This window comes from Arachis hypogaea, chromosome 12 (assembly GCF_003086295.3).
Source record: "Arachis hypogaea cultivar Tifrunner chromosome 12, arahy.Tifrunner.gnm2.J5K5, whole genome shotgun sequence".
NCBI classification, from domain to species: domain Eukaryota; kingdom Viridiplantae; phylum Streptophyta; class Magnoliopsida; order Fabales; family Fabaceae; genus Arachis; species Arachis hypogaea.
The window spans coordinates 89,747,334-89,773,273 of NC_092047.1; the positions used below are offsets into that span (position 1 = coordinate 89,747,334).

The 25,940-nt window shown below is 30.7% G+C and overlaps 1 protein-coding gene and 1 long non-coding RNA gene across 10 annotated transcripts; both read right to left on the minus strand.

The window, feature by feature from the left end:
* Positions 1–6,843: 6,843 nt before the first annotated feature.
* Positions 6,844–12,614, minus strand: LOC112729310 (G-type lectin S-receptor-like serine/threonine-protein kinase At1g11300). The gene is made up of 7 exons (XM_025779571.2): positions 11,156–12,614; positions 10,410–10,538; positions 8,252–8,406; positions 7,954–8,164; positions 7,610–7,850; positions 7,352–7,502; positions 6,844–7,256 (listed from the first exon to the last, which is right to left on the minus strand). The coding sequence occupies exons 1-7, from the start codon at positions 12,483–12,485 to the stop codon at positions 6,945–6,947; spliced, it is 2,529 nt and encodes an 842-aa protein (XP_025635356.1). The 5' UTR covers positions 12,486–12,614; the 3' UTR covers positions 6,844–6,944.
* Positions 12,615–16,258: 3,644 nt separating this feature from the next.
* On the minus strand, positions 16,259–22,525 carry LOC112727689 (uncharacterized). Of its 9 annotated transcripts, none has more exons than XR_011868711.1 (10): positions 21,249–22,525; positions 18,986–20,093; positions 18,788–18,815; positions 18,304–18,520; positions 17,982–18,076; positions 17,728–17,878; positions 17,521–17,631; positions 17,342–17,429; positions 16,732–17,262; positions 16,259–16,622 (listed from the first exon to the last, which is right to left on the minus strand). It is a non-coding gene; the product is annotated as an uncharacterized lncRNA (long non-coding RNA). The 9 variants fall into 9 exon arrangements; XR_011868713.1 differs by having other exon boundaries at positions 16,732–17,119; positions 17,196–17,262; positions 17,342–17,631; XR_011868714.1 differs by having other exon boundaries at positions 16,732–16,968; positions 17,044–17,119; positions 17,196–17,631.
* Positions 22,526–25,940: the final 3,415 nt, after the last annotated feature.

Consider the following 25,940-nt stretch of genomic DNA (forward strand, 5'->3'; position numbering starts at 1 on the left):
TACCCACTCAAATGAAGTAGTAGATGGCAGCCTAGGTAGAGAAGTCTCCAACGATCTTGACAAAGCATATTCAACTCTCGTCCATCCTTTTCGAAGGACTTCTACCTCCACATCATTCTCAAACTCAATCAGAGAAGGTTCTTCATACCCAAGGAGTTCATTTGCGGATGTAGATTCATCACTAGAAAGACTTGATTCATGATCATCATCACCAAGGGAACTTGCCTCTTGATCTATTCCATCCAATTCTTCATAAGGAATATGCATTGGAGGTTGTGCACTAGCATCCTCAACATCGATTTCAAGCTTCTTGGAGGAATACTCTTCTACTCTAGATTCCCATGGAGGTTCAGCATCTCCTAAGTCTTCAACCACTTTTTCCTCTTCAACTATTACGGCTTCCTCCACTTGCTCCAAGATGAAGTCACGTTCCTCACTTTCCACCGGAGTTTCTAGTGTCTCCTTCATGCTACACTCTTCTATTGATTCTCTACATGTAGCTATGGGAGTTCCTTGAGTGTCCAAACGTTGGGAAGCTAATCGACTTACTACCTCAGTCAAGGCAGCCGTGAATTCTAGTACCTCCCTTTGCATCTCTCTTTGCTCTTGAAGAAGAACACCAAGAGTGTCATCCATTGGAGATTGGGGTGGATATGAGGGTTCATTGATTGGGAGGAAAGGTTCATGATAGGAAGGTGGTTCATCACTCTCCATCTCTTCCACTTGTTGTAAAACACACTTCAGTCCTTGGTTCTCACATGGGTCGAACTTTTGACGGATGGTTGCTTGAAGTCGATCCATTGCTTCCTTGAGACGATCCTTTGACTCTTGTTCTGCTTGATGATAAACTCCGATTTTGTGGTTTATCTTGTGTTTAATTTGGGGGATTTTATCAACTTTTCTCACATTTATTCAATGAAATAGTATGGTTTTGTAATTCTCCCTAAATTTGTGCTTAAATGTAAAGACATACTTTTTAGGCCTTAAAGTAGCTAAATTTAATTCACTTTAATTCCATTCGATACCTTGATATGTTTGTTAAGTGATTTTAGGTTTAGAAGGCAAAGATTGGATTGAAGGAATGAGGGAAGAGCATGTAAAGTGGGAGAACTCACGAAGAAATGAAGGAACTGCAAAGCTGTCAAGTCTGACCTCTTCGCACTCAATCGACCATAACTTGAGCTACAAAGGTTCAAATGAGGCGGTTCTAGTTGCGTTGAAAAGATAACATCCGGGGCTTCAAAATGATATAAAATTTTCCATAGTTGCCTGACGTCTAGGGATGCGCACGTGCACTGTACGCGTGCGCGCTGATGGAGCAGCGTGGGTCCACTTTAAGCAATTCGTTGGGGGCGATTTCTGAAGCATTTTGGTTCCAATCTAACTCATTTCTGATGCTATTGAACCCAAGGATCGAGGGGGATATGAACCAAGTAGTCATAGTTTAGTTTTCATCATGTTTTAGGTGAGAATTCTAGAGAGAGAAGCTCTCCCTTCTCTCTAGAATTTAGGGTAGTTTAGATTTAATTTTCTTAAATCCAACTTTTAATTCTTGTTTTGCATCAACATTAGTATCCAGTTACACAGGAAATTTCTTAAAAGCTAGATTACACTGTGTTATAAGTCCTTGTCTCTTTAATCATAACTTGTAAAGATTTTGACTAAGGTTTTTTGTTTCTAGGTTTAGATAACAATATAACACAGTATTTTCTATGAAATTTTTTCTTTTTTTTTAATTTTATTTTATGGATTTAAGATCGCATATATAGTTATAGAGAAAAAAAAATACTAATGTTCCACAAAATTAAGTTTTGTGGAATCACTTTATGTTAAAGAATGTGTCACACCTAAAGTCCTAAACTTTGTTTTGGATGAACAGGGGGATCTACGTGACTACGTAATAGGACTTAAGGTGGAGTTATTGTAATGTCCAAATTTTCAAATAGGAGAATATATAAGAAAAAAAGTAACAGTTAAAAATAACATACTTCAGCTACATATTCATTCATCAATATATATTATGAGAGAATTTAATTTGATCACTGACCTTTTTTTTTCCCTAAACAACAGATTATATGAGACATTATGAACCTTGCAAACAAGAGTTCGGTGATTGGCCTCAAGCACTTCTTGCAATTGGAACCTTTGGGACTAATAGTAATAATCAGAAAGAAGATTCAGAAAAGACTAATAAGGCCAGAGCACTTCTCTCTACTTTCTCTTTGTCTCTCGCCATTAGCCCCCCATCGCCACTATTCACCACCGCCACCCTCACTCACTCTCATTGTTGGTCACTGGTACGGATTTTCTAACCACAACTTACCGGCAAGTGTACCGGGTCGTACCAAGTAATAAATTCAAGTGAGTGAGTATCGATCCCACGAGGATTAGTGGACTAAGCAAGCAATGATTGATTAATTGTTATAGTTAGACAAGTTGAAATGAGAGTTTTGAATATCAAATAGCATAAAAGACAGTGAATTAAGAAAACAAACAGTGAATGATTGAGAAAATAGTATGAGAAGAGAGTTAAGGCTTTGGAGTTGTTTACATTTTCATATTAACATTCAATGTCAACTACGTTGATCATGCAAAGATTGAGTTTATGGCAAATCCTAAGTGATTGAATTCCTATTCCTAGGCAATTCAATCTCCTCTAATCCAGCCAACCATCAATTCCTTGATCAATCAATTGTGTTAGAAGGTTAAGTTCAAAATCTGATTTATAAATCACACAATCCTTAAGAATCCAAAAATAATTCGATTATGTGTCATGTATCACATTAAATCCAGACAATTAAGGAGTTGTGAGAAAAGGTTTCAAGCTTTAATTCTAGTGATGTAACTTTTTCAAGATTCAAAAGGATTCAATTTAGATTAAGGTTATTTTCCAATACACACTAATCCGTAGGATAAATAACGAAACCAATTCTTAAACATAAATCAATGCATTAATCAATAGTAGAAGAACAAATAATTATTAATTCATCAAAGTAAACAGAGCTCCTAAGCTTAACAATGGAGGTTTAATGGCTCATGGTGTAGAGAAAAATCTGGGAGTAAAAACTGTAAATTGTGGAATGAGGAATAGGAGAGAAGATCTCTGCAAGGGCAAATCTCTATCCTATTTATAGTCCTAATTGTAATTGATTTAAAACTTAAATTAAAAGCATAACAATATCCTTTCTATTGATTTATTTAGATTTTAAAACAAATATATAACAGGCCTTCCGTGAACTTGCGCAGTGTTTGTTTTGTCATACATGTCCATCAAGAGATGGACACGGTGGTACATGTCCAACGTTTGGTTCATTAGACACAAATTTTCGATGGACACAGTGGCACACAGAAGCACATAAAATACGTGTCTTTAGTGTCTCTCCTTTACTCTAAGACACTGAGACACAAATTATAAGACACAAACTTTCTTAATATTATCCCTTCTTTTTTTCTTTAATTTCAATTTTATTCTTTATCCATTTCCTTTTCATCTTCTCCTTCTCTTTCTCTTTCTCTGATTCACCTCCTTCCATTATACACTCTCATCTTCTTCTCCTACTCTTCCTTCATTCTACCACCGTCTCTCTCCTTTGCACTTCATCGTTGCCATGGCCACTACTGTCATCTCTTCCTTCACACGTCGCAACCACTGTCGCGTTCCTTTGTCATGCCGTCTTTGCCATTGTTGTCTCCTCCTTCATGTGTTGTTGCAGTCACTGTCGTTCTCCTTTTTTCTCGTTGTTGTTGCCACTATCGTACCTCTCTTTTCAGATCTGCCTCCGTCTCTCTTCCATGCCTCTGCCTCTTCCACCATGTGGTCATCTATTTTGCTCTGGTTCTATTCCTGCTACTTTTCCTTTTCCAGTTCTTTGAGCTTTTTTTTGTGATGAGAATAATTTTTTGTTTTTAATTTCAATTTTAACTTTTTTGTTTGTGACTGTAACTAGATTGTGCTTTTCACATGCAAGATGAGAAGAAGAAAATCGAGGGAGAGCTATCTGTTTTTTTATTTGAATTTTGATTAACCTTGTTGTTAGAGTGATTTTGTGTTAATTTGTTGATTTGTTGAATTAAATTTGTAATTGCGTTAAAAATTATTAATGGTGATAATCTGAGTTAACAATTTAACATAATAATAGTGATGGTGATAGAGATAGAAAGGTGATAATGGTGGTAAGGTTAATAGTGTCATTTTATTAGAATTGTAATTTGAATGCAGTGTCATGTACTTGAATACCAAACAAAGTTAAAAATTTATGTTCCATTGTGTCTGTGTCATTTTATGTCTTTATGTCTATGTCTTATGTATGGTCACCCACTAACCAAACGGAGTCTTGATGCACGCATGGGGACCACCTTGATTCTCCTCTCAATGCTAAATACCGGGTTAGTGGTGTTTAGCGACACGACACCAGTCCAGAATGGTGACATGCAAATCAATGGCTCCGGCGCTAAACGTCAATGAAATGTCGTTTAACGCCAATTGTCCAGTAAGCCTTGCAAGATTTACGAGGTACTCGACGCTAAACGCCGAATTGTGGCGTTTAGTGCCACGTGTCCAGAGAAGAATTGGTCTTGTTGAGCTTGCACAGTCGTGCGTACGCGTAATAGATGCGTATGCATGAAGTCCCTTATTGCACTAGTGATGCATACGCATGCATGATGTGTACGCATGAGTCCTCCTTTGCTTCTTTATGAATTTTTCACCAAATCTTCATTCGAATGCTTTCTGAAAACAACAAACAGCCACAAAAACTCAAAGTAGCATCCACTAGGGTATAATTCACTAAAATCCTCTAATAAATCAACAAAGTATCCTATAAATCACATAGAAAAGACACTAATGATGCTCACGCATCAGTCATTGCCACTCAACCATTGTCGCCGCCTCAACATTGTCACGTCCTGCACCGTTACGGCCTCCTCCAATCGGTCTTCTCTTTCTCTGGTTAGTTTCTTTTGATTTTTTTCTCAACATTTGGGGTTTAGGGTTTGTTTAGTTGTTTGAAATTTTTTTGAAATTGTTAATTTTCGGAGTTTATATCTCTATTTGTTTATTTTATTAATTTAATTTAATTTGTGCGTGTGTATTGCAGAAATTTACAGTAAAAATAAATAAAGGTTCATTTTTTGTGATTGTTTGTGGGGATCAAGAAAAGTCAGCTTCATAAAAATAAGTAAAGGTTCAGTTTACTATTTCAGTTTCTGTGTGCTTGTTTGTATATTTTTTTCTAATTTTTTTCCATTTTGTGAAATTTATTTCCATTTTGAACTTGAGGAAAAATACCTTGTCTTTTTTTGGATAGAAATGTTTTGATGGATTGGAATTTGCATTTTGTGTATTTTAGAAGGAATTGAGGGATTGAGTGTGTTGGCATTGCAGATTGGTCTGCATATGATTTGCGTTCTCACTCGATAATGACCATTAGTTAATATACTTTGAGTGATATCTTTATTAAACCAAGATATAGTTCTAATAAATGAACACTATGGTAACTTTGGTAGTTGGTATAATTCAAATTGTGTATGTTAACTACAAGATTAAGGAAAATAAATATAATTCATGTGCTTTGTTGATGGTGGCATATTGTTGAGTAAAATATATTTTTGTCATTGAAAAAGTTAATTGTTTGATCTATCAGTTATTATACATTTGAAGTTTCAGTTTTTGCCGTCTAGTGTTTATTGTGCATTTGATTAATAAAGCAGAACTTTCAACTTTAAAACAACATACACGGGACTTTAATGATCTCAAAAAATTGGAAAGGGAGTAAGCTTAGAAGTAACTATATTTAATGGGTCATACTGTATATTATAGTTTACTCTATGTTGTAATATCATAACGGTTTTATTAGGTAGATAATGATTTTTTTAAATAATGTGATTAATAGACTTTAGAATCGATCTAATAAAGTAAAATAACACTCCAGTTCAAATTACCTCCTAAACCTTAACATTAGGATAATCATCTGCACATCTAGTGAATTAAACATCCAGCCATTATTAACTATACATGAGTAAATTGAATCAAAAGAAATAACCATCCAATTAAAAATAATCAGCATAATCATCTGCATACCTATTGAATTGAACATCCGACATATCCATTATTCACATTGTTTAATATTCTCATTGTCTACCTATACTTTTTTATATCCTAATCACTAAATAAATCTTTTAACATTATATTATATGCCTGTGGATTATTCCATTCTCATTGCAACTTTTGTATTTGATATTTTTTAAGAAAAAAGTGGGGTTCCGTTGGTGGCTCAAGAAGAATTTTCAGAGCCTAAGAAAGGGGAGGTGTGGTTTAACGTTAATAGTGTTTATATATAAACTAGTCTCTGAAACTTGATATATAACACTAAAAAATTTTGGTACCCGATAATTGACATGGTTTAACTTTGAATTTTGTTATATATATATAGAATTTTATTAGTTTAAGTATGATGTCATTAAAACTTTGAATTTTGTTAGTTTAAAAATTATTAAATTTAAATATTTAAAATTATATGTTAAATTTTTAAATAAGTTTTTAAAAAAATTAAAATTTAAGTTTATCATCGGATTTATTGTTGGTTAAATCCGTCAATGACTATTAATTTAATTATTAATAATAAATAATATATTACTGTCGAATTTACCGGAAAAAAATTCGACGGTAACAATCTAAAATTTTGTCAATTAAAAATTTATATCTGCCGCTAAATTCGTTCGTAATTAGTGATAGACGAAAAAATCTGCTAGAAAATAATTACCGGTGAAGTTTATACTGTCGAATTTATTCTGTTAGTAAATCCGACAATATCTGACGACATTTTTTGTATTGCTAAGTGCTAATGTAAAACTTCAACATTCTCATCATTAATAGTTACACAAAAAAGAAAATAAAAAGAACAATATTCAGCTTGAAATCTCAAGAATTCAATTTTCACATATTATTATCTTCCTTCTATTTCAGTAAGAGTTAAATTGTTGTTTGATCTGGTGGATGGGTGACTTTTCTGAGAGGATTCTGAATTGTAAAGATTTTGTTTGTGGACAAATGCAACTTGTCCTGGTGGAGGAAGATGTGTAATCTCACTTATTAACATCAAAACCACAGTGGATATAGTTGGTCTTTCTTTTGTCAATTCTTGCACACATAAAAGTCCAATGTGTATGCACCTCAAAATATTTTTCTCAAAGATTGGATCCATAATCTCTGGATCTATTAATGATATGACGTTATTTTCATTCCATAGCTTCCATGCCTTGAAAAACACCAACAAAACTTTGTTAATATGAGTATAATAAATGAAATTGAAACTGTTTGTCACTAAAAAGTGGTAGAGGAACAATGACTTACATATCCCACAAGGCTTAATGATTGCCGATGGTTATAAAAGCTGGTGTTTTTTCGTCCACTGACAATCTCTAGTAACAAAACACCAAAGCTGTAGACATCTGATTTTTCTGAAAATAATCCTTCCATTGCATATTCAGGTGGCATGTAACCGCTACATCCAAAAAACAAAATACAATAACTAACTAATTGACTAACTAGTTATTATTGAACGACTCAAGACATAAAGTTAATTATGTTGAATTAAAAAGGATTTCATACTACGTTCCAATAACTTTTTTTGTACTAGCTTCGTGATCTTCATCTCCTCTAAAAATTCTAGCTAAACCAAAATCTGATATTTTTGGATTCATTGCATCATCCAACAAGATATTGCTTGCTTTGAGATCTCTGTGTATGATTCTAAGTCTTGAATCTCTGTGAAGATAAAGTATACCACGAGCTATCCCTTCAATTATGTTGAAACGTTTTTTCCAATCTAAGACTTTTCTTCGTTGTGGATCTACATAATAATGACAGATAAAAGCTATGCTTAATTAAGTCGAAGGGAAAATGGATGACACAAGACCAAAGAGTATAAAACTAAGAAGGATGGATGAACCAACCAAAGAGAAAGGCATCCAAACTTTTGTTTGGCATGAACTCATAGACCAACATTTGTTCGTCGGGTTCGACGCAACAACCAAGAAGTCTAACAAGATTGCGATGTTGAAGTTTCGATATAACCACTACTTCATTCATAAATTCTTCCAGCCCTTGTCCAGACGCTTTGGACAATCTTTTCACTGCAATTTCTTGTCCATCTTCCAAATGGCCCTAAACGATAGTTAAAAATGTTCATACATACTGATTTTTGTAGCATAATGTGAAGAATTATTGACATATCTTAGGGTGAATTATTACCTTATATACCGGACCAAAACCTCCTTTCCCGAGCATGTTTTCAGCATGAAAGTTGTTTGTAGCAGTTGCAAGCTTTTGAAATTCGAACAACGGTAGTTCGTCGAGTTTCATTTGATTTTGTTCTCCAACAGTAGTCTTTTTTTGAGACAGAGTTCCTGAAACTTTCTTTTGTAAGAAAGAAAAACATACATTCTTGGACTAAAAAATTAATGAAATCTACACTGCACACAGAAACAAAATTGATGAATATGCTTCTTTCTCCAATGAAATTTTATTGGAAACATGAAGTTGAAGGGTGTTTCTAATTTTTTATTTTATTTTACTTTATTCATGTTTGTTTAAAGTTGGATTCTCACATTCTCTTAAAGAATTTCAACTACATGTTTTATATACCAGTGGATCAAAAGAATGCTATTTGTTAATCAAAGTCAATTATTAAAATCAATCATTATATATTTATTTATGTATGAATACATATATATGCTCTTTAACTAATTTTTAATATATATTTTATATTAATAACTAATTTTAATAGCTGATTCTGATATGCACCTAACATAGTTAAGTGGATTAATAAGTTGTTACTTACTAATTCACAATATCTTTTCTATTCTACTAAAAATAGTCAAACAAAAGATGTTTAAAGTAAAAAATCAAATTTAGGATTAATATAGGAGTAATGATCTAACTTAGTTCCTGTCCTTTTTTTTTTTGAAAAACAATGCGATTTTTGTTTTAAAAAAATAAATATTTTGACTCCTAACATTATTAATTTTAGACAATATAAATACTTTGTTAAAAAAAATTTGTCAAGTAGTAATGAAAATTGATTTTATAGGGATTTTAAATTATTACAAATTATTATTAAGTTTATTTTTAAAAAATTCATTCACTATTAATGATTAAGTAAAGAAGGATTATTGCTAGAAGTGATCTCGCAAGAAAAAAAATAATTACAGTATATAGATTTTTCCAAAAGAAAAATAACATCTCACAAGAAATAAAAAAAGGGAATGTTGATGTTTATGATGTTGATATTAGTGTTAGTGTTGGGGATAAAGAAAATATATAACGATGACAAAGTATGATTGAAAAGTAAAAATATAGAAATAGAAATTATGATAATAGTGATGAGAAAAGTGATAATAATAGTAATGATAATTGGCTCTATTATTGAAAAGAATTTTGTGGAGTTTAAAATTTTCGTAAATTATAAATCAATCTAATTTTAAAAACTAAATTTTGTTATTATTTGACAAATTTTTTAAGAAAAATTTTGTATTGTCCTAAAATAATAATGATAATATCGAAGTATTTTTTAATTATTTTATTATTTTAAAAATAGATAAAAAACAAATTGGGTCTTTACTCTTAATATTTTTTGACTAGTAGTTATATAACAGAAAATTATTTCTCAATATCATCAGAAAGTCATAATGGACAAAAGTAAACATCACCGAAAGTATTTTTGCCGCGCCAAGTCTTTTATTAGTAACAAATATAACCAAACAAAAGAGAAAGGTTATATATGTCACCAACAAAATTTATTATTTTTAATTAATATTTAATTATTAAAAATATTTTATGTTAAATTTTAAATTATAAATTTTAAATTTTAATAATATAAAAATAAAATATCAATTTAAAATATTAGCTAACATTAATAAAAAATAACTTATTAACATACATTTCTCAAAACAAAAGTATAAAACTTAACACGAATACATTATATAAATGATGGTGATAACTGATAAGAATAATTTTTTTTAATTGTAATATTGATATATTCGATTATAAATAAAATAAAATAACATTATTTCTACTTATCATTAAATCGCATTAAAAAGTTAGTAAGTATATATACCCGTCAGGAGGACAAAGATATGTATATACATAGTCTACTCGTAAGTCGTAAGTCGTAAGTCGTCATAAGAAGTTGCAGTCAGTAGTCAATACTCACTGCCTCACTATATTGGATAATGGCTGACTATTCCTAGCCACTCTTTATATACACTACCGTTATCAAAAGTCTTTGTCGCTCTACATTGGGTCAAGACTCTTTGAATGATCTAAAAAATGTGGAACCTGGAACCATATGTATTAAATGAGAAATTAAATGTTTAGCTGTTTTAGATGAAAAGTGGGTAGGGTTACTTACGAGCTTGTTTGGCGGTCCATTTTTGCCATGTAATGTATGCACAAATTGCTAAGGCAACTATTCCTATCGCCCCAGCAATAATGGCAATGATTAATGACTTGTTTACTCTTCTTCCCTTGTTACCTGTAGCTGCAAGTGCAAGGTATTCAGCATATATACAGAAGGATCTGAGAGTCAAGACAAGTTCATATATATCAACTTCGATCCCTACTGTAAAGCTAAGGCAACTCAATGATATGTACAGAGATAAGATTATAAAAAAGATATTAAAAGAGTTCAGGTTTTCGTTAGAATATTATGTCTAGTTTAATTTTTGGATTCATAATTATTACTATTTATAACATTTAAGAAATATTTGTATGGCGTGCTAATACTCACTTTATCAGCTAAGTATTTATAATTTTATTGTAACTTCAAATTCTAATATTCAGACTATTCTGTGTTAATAATCACTTTATCAATTATCACTGATCAATTAAATCTGACTGTTCTAACTTCAATATTCTGTATTCAAATAACATCTCTCAATATAATATAATCGACATCTTTGTTATTATTTTAGCCACTGGACTATAAAGTTTAAATGTTTGATTGATATAAAATTAAACTAGTCTAGTTTGAGCTGATTTGAACCACTTCAAAGAACCGAAACATTAGCACACTTTTAATTTGTATTGCATCAAAATTTAGATAATTATTTGTCACAACGATTAAAAAATTCAAAGAGATAAAATGAAAAAACATACCAAGTTGAGAATGAGGGACACGAAGGAAGAGATCAACTCCACCAATTGAGAATTGTTCCAAATCAATCAAGTCTGTAATCCAAAACATGCATCCAATATAAGAATCATAAGCATAAGCCAAACAAGAACAATTTGCCAAACAACTCGTTCTGCAATTGTCTAGGTCATCATCAGATCTCTCAGCGAAATCCGGCACTTTCATATTATTAAACACCTTAAACCCATCTTGTTGCACTTCATCAACTCCATTATTACTATTATTGTTCAAATTCTTCAACCTATCACACTGAAGCTGTGCCTCTTTCTTCCTCACACAACCACTAGTCCAATTTTTCTTACTCCATTCTTGCACATTCCTTGGCTCAAACCCTTCAAAACAGCTACAAATCGGTTTGCTAGATGGATCACAGTTTCCGAATGGCCCACAAGCGCCGTAAAAATCACAGTCTTTTGGAGAAATATCAATCGTCGCGAAATTCTTCTGGTTCAAGAATTTTGCCATCCTAAGTTTTCCATCATAAGTAATCCAGACAATAGCAAATGCATCTGGATCAGCGAAATTATACGTTAGATAATTGGTTCCATCTGGATCGTGGTCCAGACGCCACCCATAGAGATACTCTGTTAGCATCGTCGGAGAGCCGAGGAAAGTCCGACCGTTCCACGGACCGGTTCGGTAATACGGCCTAGTTTTCTTGTACCATAAGAAAAGTTCCGGAGCGGCCAACCGCTCCATGCTAACGGAGTAGTCTCCAGAAGAAGGATCTGTAGGGGATTTCCAAGAAACATACTCCATTTTCTTGCCTGTGAACTTGTTCGCCGTGATTTTCATCATTGGCATGGCTGCATCCGCAGGGTGGGTGAAACTGTCCCAAACCGTTTCTCCAGTGTTGTCATCCCTAAGAACAAGGTTACCCTTATCTTGAAGCTGAGCACTTGAGATATTGGTGACATATTTAGTTGAGAATGTGAGGTTTGTTGACCAAACTATATAGTTTCTTCCATCCATTACTACGAGGTTTCCATCCTTGTGAATCTTGATAACCCCTGAAGAATCTTTCACGGCTTGCTCTCTGTTTGCTATCCATACGATGTTGGAGTCAGAGAGGTACCATATTGCAACGTAACGATTGGTTGAGTTTGGAGGGCTGAAGAATCCGAGCTTGAAGTTAGTGTTGTTTGAGGTTATTGTGTGATTGTCTTCAATGGATGTGTTTGATGTGATTGTGTCATTCGCGGAGCTCAAACACAAATGGATGCTAACAAATATGAACAAAGTAGTAATAAACAAGAAGGAATCGGTATGAGTTTGATGACTTAGAAAACCCATGAAGAATTTTAATGTAGTAGAGTTTTGTGTGGTTGAGGTGATAATAATAATAGTAATAATATTAGTTTGGATCTACTGGCTTTATTCCATGTTAATTGTAATGTATACACCATCATGTTTCATTTATGTATTGATTTAAGCAGTGGCGGGCGGATCTATGGCCTATGGGGTTTCATTATCTTTCAATAGCGACTAGTGTTTAATAATAATAATAATAATAATAATAATAATAATAATAATAATAATAATAATAATAACTGTATCATGTATGAATATATAATAAATTTATAATAAACATCGGTTAAATAAGAACAATAATTTAGTCTATTTAAAAATTTAAAATATCCAAAAACAAATTAAAATTATAATTTATTTTTAATAAAATTTTATTCTTTCATGTTTTTTGATGTAATTTTCGTAAGAAAATATTTAAATATATTTTCTTCATATGACAACAACTGAATGTAATTTTTCAGCAATGAAGACTATTAAAGTAAAATTTTTTAAACAAAGATAAAACACAAATTTTTAACAAATTATATTATTGTATATATATTAAAAAAACCATTTTTAAAATTTACGTTAAATATGATCATTGATTATTTCAATTATATAAAATATTACTAAAGAAGTCTAAAAATACTAAAAAGTCAAAATATATTGTTGAATGTAACTCTTATATAATATAATTATTGACTTGACATATATACTATAAATTATAATTTGTTAATATTATTTTATTATATTATGTTCTAATTTATTTTATATTTAGTTTGACTTTTCTCATATAAAATTTCTGATTCTACCACTACATTTATGTGTTTGGTTAAGCTTGTTGGCTTTAGCTATCTAGGTCTGTCAATTCTTTTCTTTTTCTTAATTAGTTTTGAGCAAAGTTAATGAATTTAAGAACTACTTTTCTTAAAGCCAGTTGGAAAAAGGGGGATAATATATAATAGTCAAACAGAAAAAATAACACATATACAAATAATTTAAAAATAGTGATAATTTGACAATATATTTTGATAAAAGAAAAAATTTGTCCCCTTTAGGATTTTCTTGTGTCCTGTTAAAGTATGCACAATAATTCTAATTCGTGACTTCTTGTTAGTTACGTTCCATGTGAGACCTTCGCCATAACATGGCAACATCAGCCGCTACTACTAATCACGACAGAAGTGAAGGATTGAAGGAGGAGGATCAGCTCGTGCAATTTGGAGATGAGGATATTAGAGAATCACTAGCTTTTTTTTTGTCTGAAATAATATTACAGAAATATAAATTTTTTAAAATTTTATTAATTTTGTTTTGATGTTATCAATTATGACAAAAAAATTTATAAAATCAAACAACTTTTATAAAAAAATCATAAAAGACGAAAGTTTTTTTATTTAAAAAGACTAGAGTCTCCAGATAAAAAAAATTAAATAATCAATTTTTAATTATTATTTTCATGTAAAAGAGTTTAATCTTTTACAAAAATTAATTTTAACGTTCATTATTTAAAATTTAAAAGAATTTAATATTTATATTTTTATATTTGATTAAGTATTAAATTTATGGCACAAATAAAAATAAATAATTTTCATTCTGATTATTTTAAAAAAAAATTTCTCTCTCTATATATGAAAATATAGTTAGATATTAGTATAAAAAAATTATATTAATAATTATAAAATTAATTTAAAATATTTTTTCTGAAACAATTAAATTTTGATTTTAATTATTAATCACAATATTAGTATTTTTTCTAAACTATATGTAATAAATATTTAAAGGTAGAGAAGTAAAAATATAAATTAAAAAGATAAGAAATAAAAATTTGAAACTAAATAAAAATTAAAAAAGTATGCATACAATAATAATAATATATTTTTTATGTGAATAATATTATGAAATATTTTTTAATTGTAATGAAAAAATATCTCATGACATATTTTGGTTTGTCAAATTAATAATATAAATAATAAGTTATATATAGAGTGGAAAGAATAAAGAGAATAGAAAAGGGGAGAAAGGTAGACAAGAGGATGACGAAAAAAAATTTATTAGTTTTGGAAGAAAATATTTAATCTTAATTTGAATGAGAGAATGTCATAATATATTTTGGTTGTTAAATTAGTATTATAATATAGTTGTATTTTAATTTTAATTTTAATTCTATTATATATTACTAATTTTACAACCAAAATGTGCCACATATCACTCTTTCATTGCAATTGAAATCAATTTTTTTCTCCAAAATTAATTAATTCTCTCATCCTATCTCTCCCTTTTTCTATCTCTACTCATTCTTTCACCACACTTTAGCTCTCTTTTATATCATTATTATCAATGACTAATTAGTAATTATAAATTTAACAATCAAATTGTACCACATGACATTCTCTAGAGTGAAAAGGATAGAGAGAAATAGAGAAATAGAGAGAGGTAGATAAGAAGATGAAGAAAGAAAGTTTATTAGTTTTGAAAAAAAAAATATTTCATCTTAATTTTAATGAGAAAATGTCATATAATATATTTTGGTTGTTAAATTAGTATTATAATATAGTTGTATGTTAATTTTAATTTTAATTATAACTAGAAAATGTCATGTGATATAATTTAATTGTTAAATTTATAATTATTAATTAGTCATTGATAATAATATAAAAGAGAGTTAGAATAGGATTAAAGAATAAGAGATAGAAAAATAGAGAGGGAGAATGAGAGAACTTATTAATTTAAAAAAAAAGATTTGATTTTAATTATAGAGTGATATATAATATATTTTAATTGTAAAATTAGTAATATATAATAAATATAATAGATATAATAGATTATCAGGCATAACTAACAAAGTAAGGAAATGTCCTCGGGCTATATTATAGTGCTATGTCTGAGAGGAAAAAAAGAGTGAACTGTGATTAGAATAATACATGAAATAAAAAGTAATTCTAGTGTATTTTAATACATTATGTTTTAATGCATTGCTGACGATTAAAAAAATTACATGCGAGGAACTTATGAGTATTATTACCAAAACATAAGGTTAAAAAATAATTAACTACAACTACCAGATATGGTTTCTTAATGGGTTTAAGCCTACCAGATGAAATGGGTGAAATAAAAAAAAATAGAGATATAACTTTGTGTTCTATTGGCAGATACTACACCTATAAGATTAGAAGTAATTCGTTACATGTTTTCCTATAAATGATTCCACATCGCACTACAACAAAACAGCATTTTGGCGACGGTTTTTTTAATGCTTGGTGACGGTTTTAATTGTCACTAAATGATTTTGCGACGGTTAAAAAAAGCGTCACAGATTTGAGCGTCGCCAGCTGCCATAGTGACGGTTTTGGACCACCGTTGGTAAGGAGTGTCGCTAAATTGTTTGTAACGGTTTTTAAAATATAAAACCGTCACTAATTTGTAACACTTGTAAAGGTGTTTTTTGTACTATATTTCGCGACGTTTTAAAATTGTCGTTAAATTACTAAATTCTGTGACAGTTTTTTCTTATAGTTCATGACTATTTTAAACCATCAGAATATTTAGCGACGATTTAAAACCTTCATTAAATTACTAATTTTTATGACAGTTTTTAGACATATTTAGTGACTATTTAAACCGTCACAATATTTTTAGTGACAGTTTTTCGATTTAAAGCCGTTACTAAATTACTCATTCCTGTGACAATTTTTTCCTGTATTTAGTGACTATTTTAAACTGTCATAATCTCTCCAACATCAAAGATTTCTATTATCAAAAGTTGAATTCTCCAAAAATGACATTGTATTTCAACAAATTCAAATTCAATCCCACAAGTTTTACAAAAATAACAACAATGTGAGGCTAATTTTTCCCCAGCCATTTTATGGAGTGGAGGGGCTCAAAAAAAAGAGAAGAAAAAATCTCATATATACTACTAAAAATTAAATGCATATAGCATAGTGAAGGGGTATGAAGGAATGACAATAACATTTAGGAAGCATATTGTTAAATGCTGTTAATTTCTTTCTTAACCAAGGTGTCATCTGGAAATTCTCCATGTAGTAGCTGGTTTAGTGGTTCTTCTTCGATGTTATCTTGTAACACTTGTTGCCCAAAAAGCTGGGTTGATTCGTCAAAGATAATAGCCTAGCCCACATTCTATTTTAATAGGAAAAGAAGATAAACAGATCAAATTCGTCGAAGATAAAAGAAAAAGAAGACTAATCAGATCAAATTTGAATAAGATGAAGCAAAAATTCATTCATACCAAGTTCAAGTGATGGACGTGTGTTAGAACCTTGAGTTCAGCAAGGAATTCTTTTGATGCTTGCATATCCATTCTCTTAGTTGCCGCTTTCTGCAAAATAAATGAGTATAGAATTGCATCTCAATCTAGGAAACATTCTTATGATTTAATAGAGATTTTAAACAGCATGTGACATAAATAAATAGAAGTAGCGCCGGATAATAGAAGCCGAACTCTTCCACCTAAGCCTTGTTTTATCTGTCATAAAAGAAAACATCAATCCAATTTTCAGGTCAAATTTCACCAACAGAAATCACAGTAAAGTGCAGTTACCTTATCAAATACAAGCCTATCAAAAAATGGTGCTGCTTTGTCTTGTGGAAGACCCTTATCTAAGTATCCTAACTTGCTGTCATCAGAATCTAGACTAATTACTTTGCATGATATTGGAAATTAAGGGTCTAAAATAGAGTGGTAAAACGTACTAATTATATGCATACTAAAACAATGCACTTTCGAATGCTCCTCCGGATGAAATTTTGCTGTTGATACCTTCAGGAACAAGTCATTAGTTATAACTAAGACATTTATGAGCTAAGGTAGCAGTAGGACAAAAGTAATGTCTCTCTACCAGCATAAACACGGTCAAAAACTCTAGGAACGCCACAAAATATAGTTAGCTTCAACACCTGAACATCCTCTATTAAGTACCTTACATCCTGAAACAATTAACATGGAACAAAGCATCAAAATGAGACATATACAAGAAAGAGCAAAATACTAATGATGAAAACTGAATCCGAATATTACGCCTTGCCAGAATCCAATTGAGGCTCCCCTCTAAATGGAATAGGTCTCCATTCTCTGGTCATAGACATGAGCAAGAGGAAGAAAAGAGAAGTACACATCATCTTCGCTTGCCTGCAGCAAGTAGTATATATTATGAGTAGAGAAAATTCGAAACAGGACAAAGTGTGGTATGAAACTTGTGAACATTCAAGAAGATTGCTATCTTACTGCTTTGTCTGTTAAATGAAGTATCTGATCAATAGACAAAACTTCGCTATGAAAGCCTCATTCTTAATTATGACACCTTTCAGTTTGCCTGTGGTTCCACTTGTGTACATGAATGTGCAAATGTCAGTCTTCTTTTTTGGTGGTAGGTCCCCTGCATGCAGAGCAAAATATACAGGATTAAACAAATCAAAGTGGTTCAAAGTTTTTGCTTTTAAACATGAATATGAAATTAAAAATCAAGCTTTGTTTCCTACCAACTGGAGAAACTCTTCCCAAGAGAAGCAGGATGTACCATGTTCCTCAGCTTCCTTCTTTTGCACAGTCGAAACATTACCAAAACTCACAATAGCTACATTATTAGATTGTAGAAGTTGATTAGCATTGAGAAGAAGGAAAGATTAACCTTAATATAACAGAAGTTCAAAAACTGAAAGAAAGTATAATCATTTGACAAACTTATAAGATTTGAAGAACACTGACCAAGACAAGACAAAATCTGTGAAATACAAAAACAGTTAATCATCTCCAACAAATTGAAGAACTAACTCAAATCCAAACTCAGGAAGTAGAACTCACAGAAGGAATATTGTTTTCCTGTACAAATGCTATTGAAACTTGAGCATGGTTTATGATAAACTCCACTGCATTTGGACCTGTTCTTAGGTACCTCAAGAATCATTAGGGAAATGCTTGGAATAATAAAAAGCATCTAAAAATCAATGAGAAAAGGAGTGAAAAACATACCAAGTGTGTCATATAATGGGACATATGTTACTGAATGGCTATTACAAGCCTGCAGCCACCAAATTTAAATCAAGTTTAGTACTAAACAGTTTCTTGCTGATCAAGTATCATTTTAATCTGAACAAAATTTGAAATCTTGTCGAAATTAAATAAATACTTTTCTAGAGCAGTAAAAGCATGGAGTTACTGTGCAACCCTTTTAATCTTGTGTAAGACTTAAAACCAGTATTCTTTAAGCATTACTTGCACAAGTAACAAGAAGATAAAACTTAAGATTAAACCAATAATGATAACTTGCTCATAAAAGAAGACCGACCTTATAATTATAGATTGATTTACGTCATCTGGAGAAGAAAAGAAAGAGTTAGAGTAAGGATTTGCTCAAAGACCGACCTTATCATAGTTGATTTTTATCCAAGGACAGCTAACATATAAAGTGTTTTCAATACAAATCATGTTACTATCATTAAGCTGGTGATTATGAAATATATTTAGTTTAAGAAGAAAGCATCACCTGTATGAGTAGTTCAGTTTTTAGTCGTTTACTTGCTTCATGTTCACTGCGTGCTTCAACGCGTTGACTAATGATTGCATCAATTTCATCAAGAAATATGGTTGAGGGGGACATGGTGTCTTGTAAGCTCAAATAACACCTTTATCAACTTCTCGGAATCACCTGCAATCTAGAATAAATTCTGTAAAAGTGCAGGCCCAGTTGCCCGCTATATTATAAACTAAACAGAGAAGAACAAGGAGCACTTTGAAAGCTCTTTCTCTTCCTTACAAGATAAAGGCAATTTAATCCAAACAAAGGAGGAATCTAGGCATTCAAATGAAGCAATGTCATCTAACATACAAGAATAATTCTAGATCCTCATAATTGCCAAACAAGAAAAATATTTGAATGCTCTGAAAATGTATTTAGTAACTTCTGAAAAACTTCAATGTCTTTTACACAAGCATATCCTCATTCTCATCATAGTTTTCATTGATTATTGGAAGATCATCATCTACAACTATTCTCGCTAATTTTATATTTGTATTTTCATCTGGAAAAAGAGACTCTAAGTCTTGTGGTGGATAATTATCATTGGATACTGCAATTTCGTCATCTTCACCCATATTATCTCCACCCATGTTATATAAATCTCTTGGCTTCAAGTGAATTGGTATGCACCATCCTTTTTCCTTCTCATCATCCACATAATATACCATCTGGGCTTCAGAAGCTTTAATATATGGCTCGTCATCTTCATGTTCACCAGTATGTATGAGCCTTGTAAAGTTCACAGATAAAAAATCCAAATTGTCCTTTTTGATTCCTCTAGGACTAGTTGTGTTTGCCCATTGACATTTAAACAAGAGAACTGTAAAGCCATTGTAGAAAAGCTCAATGATGTCTACCAACTTTCTATAATAAGGTACAGCACCAAAGTTCATTCGGGTATCTTTACTACTTGAGTAACTTCTTGTTCCAAATGTACCAAAGACTCCGCTATTCTGAGTTTTTAATCCATTATCCCTTGCCAAAGTTCAAAATCTATATCCGTTAACATCATATGAAGAGAACTTTCTTGCTTGGTCATATGGTCCTTGAGAAAGACTGATAAGAATGTCTTTATCTACATCAGGAAGTTTGTTGAGATTAGTACAAATCTAAAAGCACATTAACATGTTTGTGTTAGTCATAGACATATTGCAAAAATAGAAAATGAAATAAGTGAAATTTCTCTTACATGATTAGAGAACCAATCAACAAATTCTCTATGAACCTTTTTATCTATGTCAATAGTATCCCTTGTTCGGCTTCTTAATCTTTTCTTCACAATATCTCTATAATCTCTAAGATAGTTATCAACTGCTAAACTCTTGTGGAAAAATTTGCTAGACTCTTGTGGAATAATAATAAGGTTTGAAAAGTAATTTTAATAGTTAGAAAAGTTTTGATTCTTAAAAATAAATCCTTATCATAAAAAAGTCAAAGTATATATATATATATATATATATATATATATATATATGGGAAATGCTTTAATTAAATTTGACGGTCCAAGATCCCAATAGCAGATGTCTTAGTTCTATCCTTCCTGATCCTGGTCCAACATTGAAAAACACTAATTCTGGTCCAAAACTGGTATTAAAGAGAAAGAAAGCACTAGTAAAAATAGCAACAGCAGTAGTCTCGCGATGTGAAATATATTAGCAATGGAGAATTGAAAATCTCATATATATATTAGCAATTTCATTTCTGTCTCATGACACATATGCTACATTAATTTATTTCCTATAATATAGAAGTTAGACACCTAAGTCAATATGAACACAAGAAAGTTAGTAAGAGATGGAATTTTTATACTAGTAGTGATGGTGGTCTTTTGCTTTTAGCTTTTGCTATAAATTAGTCATCAAGCTCACATCAAGTTTATAGGTGCACAAAAACAAAACTACCAGGTTTTATAAGGATGGACATAAGATAGAGAGATGAAATCTAAGACTAAAGTTCAGCTAATTAGCTTTTCCATTTCTAGTATAGCAATTTGCATAATTCAGGAAGATGACTAACCGATTCATGATGTCATCAAGGCACAAAAACATCAAAGAAATCAAGAGAAGAAATAATAAAGGGAGAATTCAAAGAAATCTAGTTGAAGCATTTCATCGAACATGTTAAGTGCAGAAAAAAGAAATCAGAGAATTCAAGATCATATATCCTAATACCGTAAGAGAAAAATATGCCACATTATTTATATGCAATTGAATAAATACATGATTATTACCTTCAAAGGAAGTTTCCTTTCTCTTCCTGTTGGATTAATCACACCCTTCTCCTTTAGATTCTTCAAGGCCTTGGTCCATGCAAATATCTATCCATCCCTCTTCAGAATTCAGATGCCTAACGTAGTGCAAAGCAAAAGTAGTGCAATCACAAATCATATGAAATGACCAAAGATATATTAGACACATGGAAAAATCTGTGCCTTTGTTCTTGAAACAAGAAACACACACAAAAGCTAACTCAAAGAAGAACATCATATATTATGATAAATTTTGCATTGCACAAAACCAGAGCGGCAACTCTGAAGTTGGTTACGAGATTAGATTGAAACCACAAATTCTACCTATGACTAATCCACAATATAAACTTAGAGCCAACTAAAAGCATTGTTAAATACTCAATTGAAGAGCTAATTCACAATATAATATGAACAAAAGTAAAACATCAAAGCGGAGACTATAATAAAACCTAATGATAAGAGCATTTTTAATGTCAAACTTGTACTGCAATAGCAATAGAAATAAGAGAAGGCAAAGAAAAAAAATCAAACAACTTTGGTTGAAGCATTTCATCGAACATGTTGAATATTATAGTTGAAAGAGAAGAAATGGTTACCGAAAAGAGCCCAGAGATTAAAGAGCTCCTGCTGAATTTAATCACACATTGAATTTACATCTCATAAAGAGGCAATATCAAAGCTAATCTAGTAAAATAGATCGATGAATAAAGAAATTTAAAAAGTTGAATCCATATATGTTAACACATCAAGTCATCAATAATCGATTAATCAGAAAACAAGATCTTGAGAGAGGCACAGAAACTAGACGAGAGCATATCAGTGGAGAGAATTGACCAAAGGTGGGAGAGTTCAGAGGCAGTGACGGAGACTGGGGGATCGGAGCAGAGAGCAGATTTGAAGCAAAAACAGAGCAATGGCGGAGAGAGGCACAAAAGAGAAAAAGAGAGCTGATCGGAGACTAGCTCAGAGGTGGCGAATGACAAATGCTAACTTTCTAGAGATTCATATTCAAATCTGCGAACGCCATCTTTCATCTCATCTCTGCAGTAGTAGGACTGAACGACGAAGAAAGCTGAACCACGAAGAACGTGAACCGCGAAGAGCACGAACACCATTGTTACCTTCTCATCTCTTCTCGTCTAATCTCAACTCCAATTGCTACATGACCAATTAAATCAGTTAGGGTTTTGGAAAATAGAAAATAAGAAGAAAAAGAAGCAAAAGAATAAATTGTTATGTTTCTTATTACTAGGACACTTAAATTTTTAGTAACGCTAAAAAAATTATATAAAGAAGTATCACCATTTTATTTAATAATGACCGTTTAAGTAAGGGTCATAAAATAAGTATAGTTATTCATCTAATTTAGTGTAGTGATCCTGTGCTAAACTTAATCACATACAATGCATGTATATAAAAAAGAAAGAGATGCCTGTTTACATGTACCCTTATTAACACTTCTTTAACATGTGTTGATTTTTTTATTATTTATTTAGAAAAAAATCCAAAATAATTTAATAAATGTTTCACAGAATTCAGGTTTATATAATACAATCCAACTCAATTAAGTTCATCAGCAAGTCATGCAAATTTAATTATGCCTCTTAATTTCATAATCCTTATTACTCTAACCATAAAAATTCGTAAAATATTGGTCCTACCAATCCGACACCTAATAAGAAACTTGAATGAAACTTTATCTCATAATTCTTGAATATCACACTCTTATAATTATCCTCTCTGAACTCTTCCTGACCTTAATGATCACTGATCAATTTATTAATTTAAGAAAAATTTTTAGTACTCCACAATTCTCTATTTACAGATTGTCGTTATCAATTTTCTTTAAATCTTATATCAGCATCATCATGAATCATAAAGGTTCTTATCCAACTCATTTTCATCTAAATAAGAACTTTCTTCAAAGGGGTCTACGCCCTCATCATGGCTAGGCACTAAGGTTATCCGAGTACCCGATAATATGTCAAACCGCTTATCTCCTAATTGATTAAGGACGTGTTTTACAACAAAGTACCAACAACACAAAATCTTAGAAAGATTTATCATATAACAAATTTCATCTTAACTCAATTTGAGCTCTTTCAAACGAGTCACATTGGTTCTAATCTCACCATCACTACTTTAGGTAGCAAACCCTTAGAATTCTCAAAATCCATATGTACATCAAGCAACTAGTTCTTCCGAGAATCAAAGACTCATACAAAATCAAACAATCAATCATACAAATAATCATTTCAACCAACACAACAATTTATCAAACAATTCATAATTGCGTCTAGATAACTTAGCATTCATGCAAGTATAGTTTTCTAATTTCAACTTCCTTTGATTTCTCACGTGCTCAAACTATCATCACTAGCTTTTTAACATTTCTAAGTTGTTTTCGACAATCTAATAGCATCCACATATACGCAATTCAACAATATTAAGTTAGCCAAACTTAATACCACGAATTATGCAAAGGTAAGACAATAGCATTAATCGAAAGGCGGTCATGCGCATAAAACTCTAATTCCTACTTCCTTGACAAGACCTAATGCATAACAGGCATTTAGAGTATGCAATGAAGTATAGTCAATTAATTTCTCAGGTTCCACAAAAATGATTGCTTTAATACCATAATGTAACACTTTTATTATCAGAATATCATATTTAAGTCATGATATTGCTAATGGCAAAGATATTATGAGCATACCCTGTATTACCTACTTACATATCATAAGAGTCTTTAAGAACGAAACTTAAAGCTAAAGGCATTTTTTTCAATTACTAAAACTTTAAATTTTAAATAAGAAAATATCCCATTATTATAAAAAATTATAAGTCCTAATTAATTTAAAATTCAATTTATCAAAACTTGATTTGATTACCTTTAATAAAATAATTTCTGAAAATAAAATTTTGAACAAATAAAATAAATTAAAACTGGTTCATAATATAATCTTTAAAAATTTCAGATTTTACACCAAAAACACTATCATAAGAGTTGAATTAACAAAGAGAATTCACAAAGAAGCAACAAAACAGAAAAAGACAGTAACTAAAGAACTCAAAAAAGATAGCACTCAACAAGTAAACCACCTCCTATAAATTGACTTAAAGCTAATGTTGATGCCGCCTTTGACAAAAAAAAACTGGAGATGCGGCAATTGATGTAATATTCAAGAATGTTAAAGGAAAATTAGAGTTCAGTCACCAAAAAAAAAGGAAAATTAGAGTTCGGATTCTTCAAAAAAATTAAAGTTCACTCTAGTTTAGCAACTGAGGCAAATGCAATTAGACAAACATTTATAGTAGTAGAAAATCTAGGAATGGGAAGAACAGAGACAGCCAACAATTCATTCATGCAATAAAATCTCAAGGTTCATTAGGAGAAATTAAAACAATTCTGCAAGATATTCAATTTCTGAGAAACCGATTGCCACACTATGGGTTTACCTGGCTCAAATAATTGTTCAGCTAATAACAAACTCGAACAAATTACAGGCGCATGGTGCATGTATCCTACACAAGAAGTTGCAGAAATAATAGGAAAAGATAAATTCGGAATAACTTGATAAATAATTGATAATTCTATTATTATAATGATTGTTTTGGTGTTACATTGAAAATGCTTTCCTACAAGTGTAAGGGCGTGTTTATGTTATTATCAGTAGTCATGGTTTTTCATTGTTGCTATATCTCTTAGAAATATTTCTTTTCTTTTCCTTTTTAATTCTTTCTTTCCATTTAATCTAAAATGTGTATTTAGAATTTACATTCTTCGATTTAATTTTACGAAATTTGATTTAAAATTTGTAGCGTTAATAAAGAAATTGTTGACTTTCTAATTTGTATGTTCGTTGATTATAAAACACTAAATACCACATTATATATAACAGAAGAAGAGGCTTAAATGAGATGATTGATTTAATTTTTACGAGAATTAGAGGGCTAGATCTAAATCATAAAATTTTGTGAATGAATATCAATATTTACTTTTATTCTTGAAATATCAAATTAATTTCCAATTTTAAGAAATTTTTCACAATTGATTTATACAGTAAAATATTTCAATTCAACTATAAATTGGTAAAATCAAAGTTCTGAATAATGATGAACTACTTAATAAGATTTTTCACAATTGTCATTAAACTTGTAAAATTAAATACTTAAAAGTCATTAAATAATATATTTATATAAAATATGTTCTTAAAAATAATTTTCTTTTATTTTAATTAACCTTTTAAAATTGGTTTATATTATTAAAATGAATATCGATTTGATCAGTTTATCTATTATATTTTTTTTATTGATTTTTAGCAACTTTTTTTTTAGCATGAACAATTTTAACAAGTGATCGATTCGCAACTAATATGATTAAATTGACCGATTCAATAAATTTTCGTAACAACATTATTTACCTCATAATCTATCAAAAGTTATTTATTCACAAGCAAATGAAATTGAAATATAGTGTAGAAATGAAATGAAAAGGACAAAAAGTTAATAAGAACTTAATTGTTAGAGCGGTCGCATGAGGCGATTTTATGTTTTTCTATTATTTAACTAACTCATAATTATTGGTATATATTGTACAATGCGCTAACTAGTGGAACTTTTTTTTTTTTTTTTTTTTTTTTGATATTTTGTATGAAATTAAACTCTCAACCC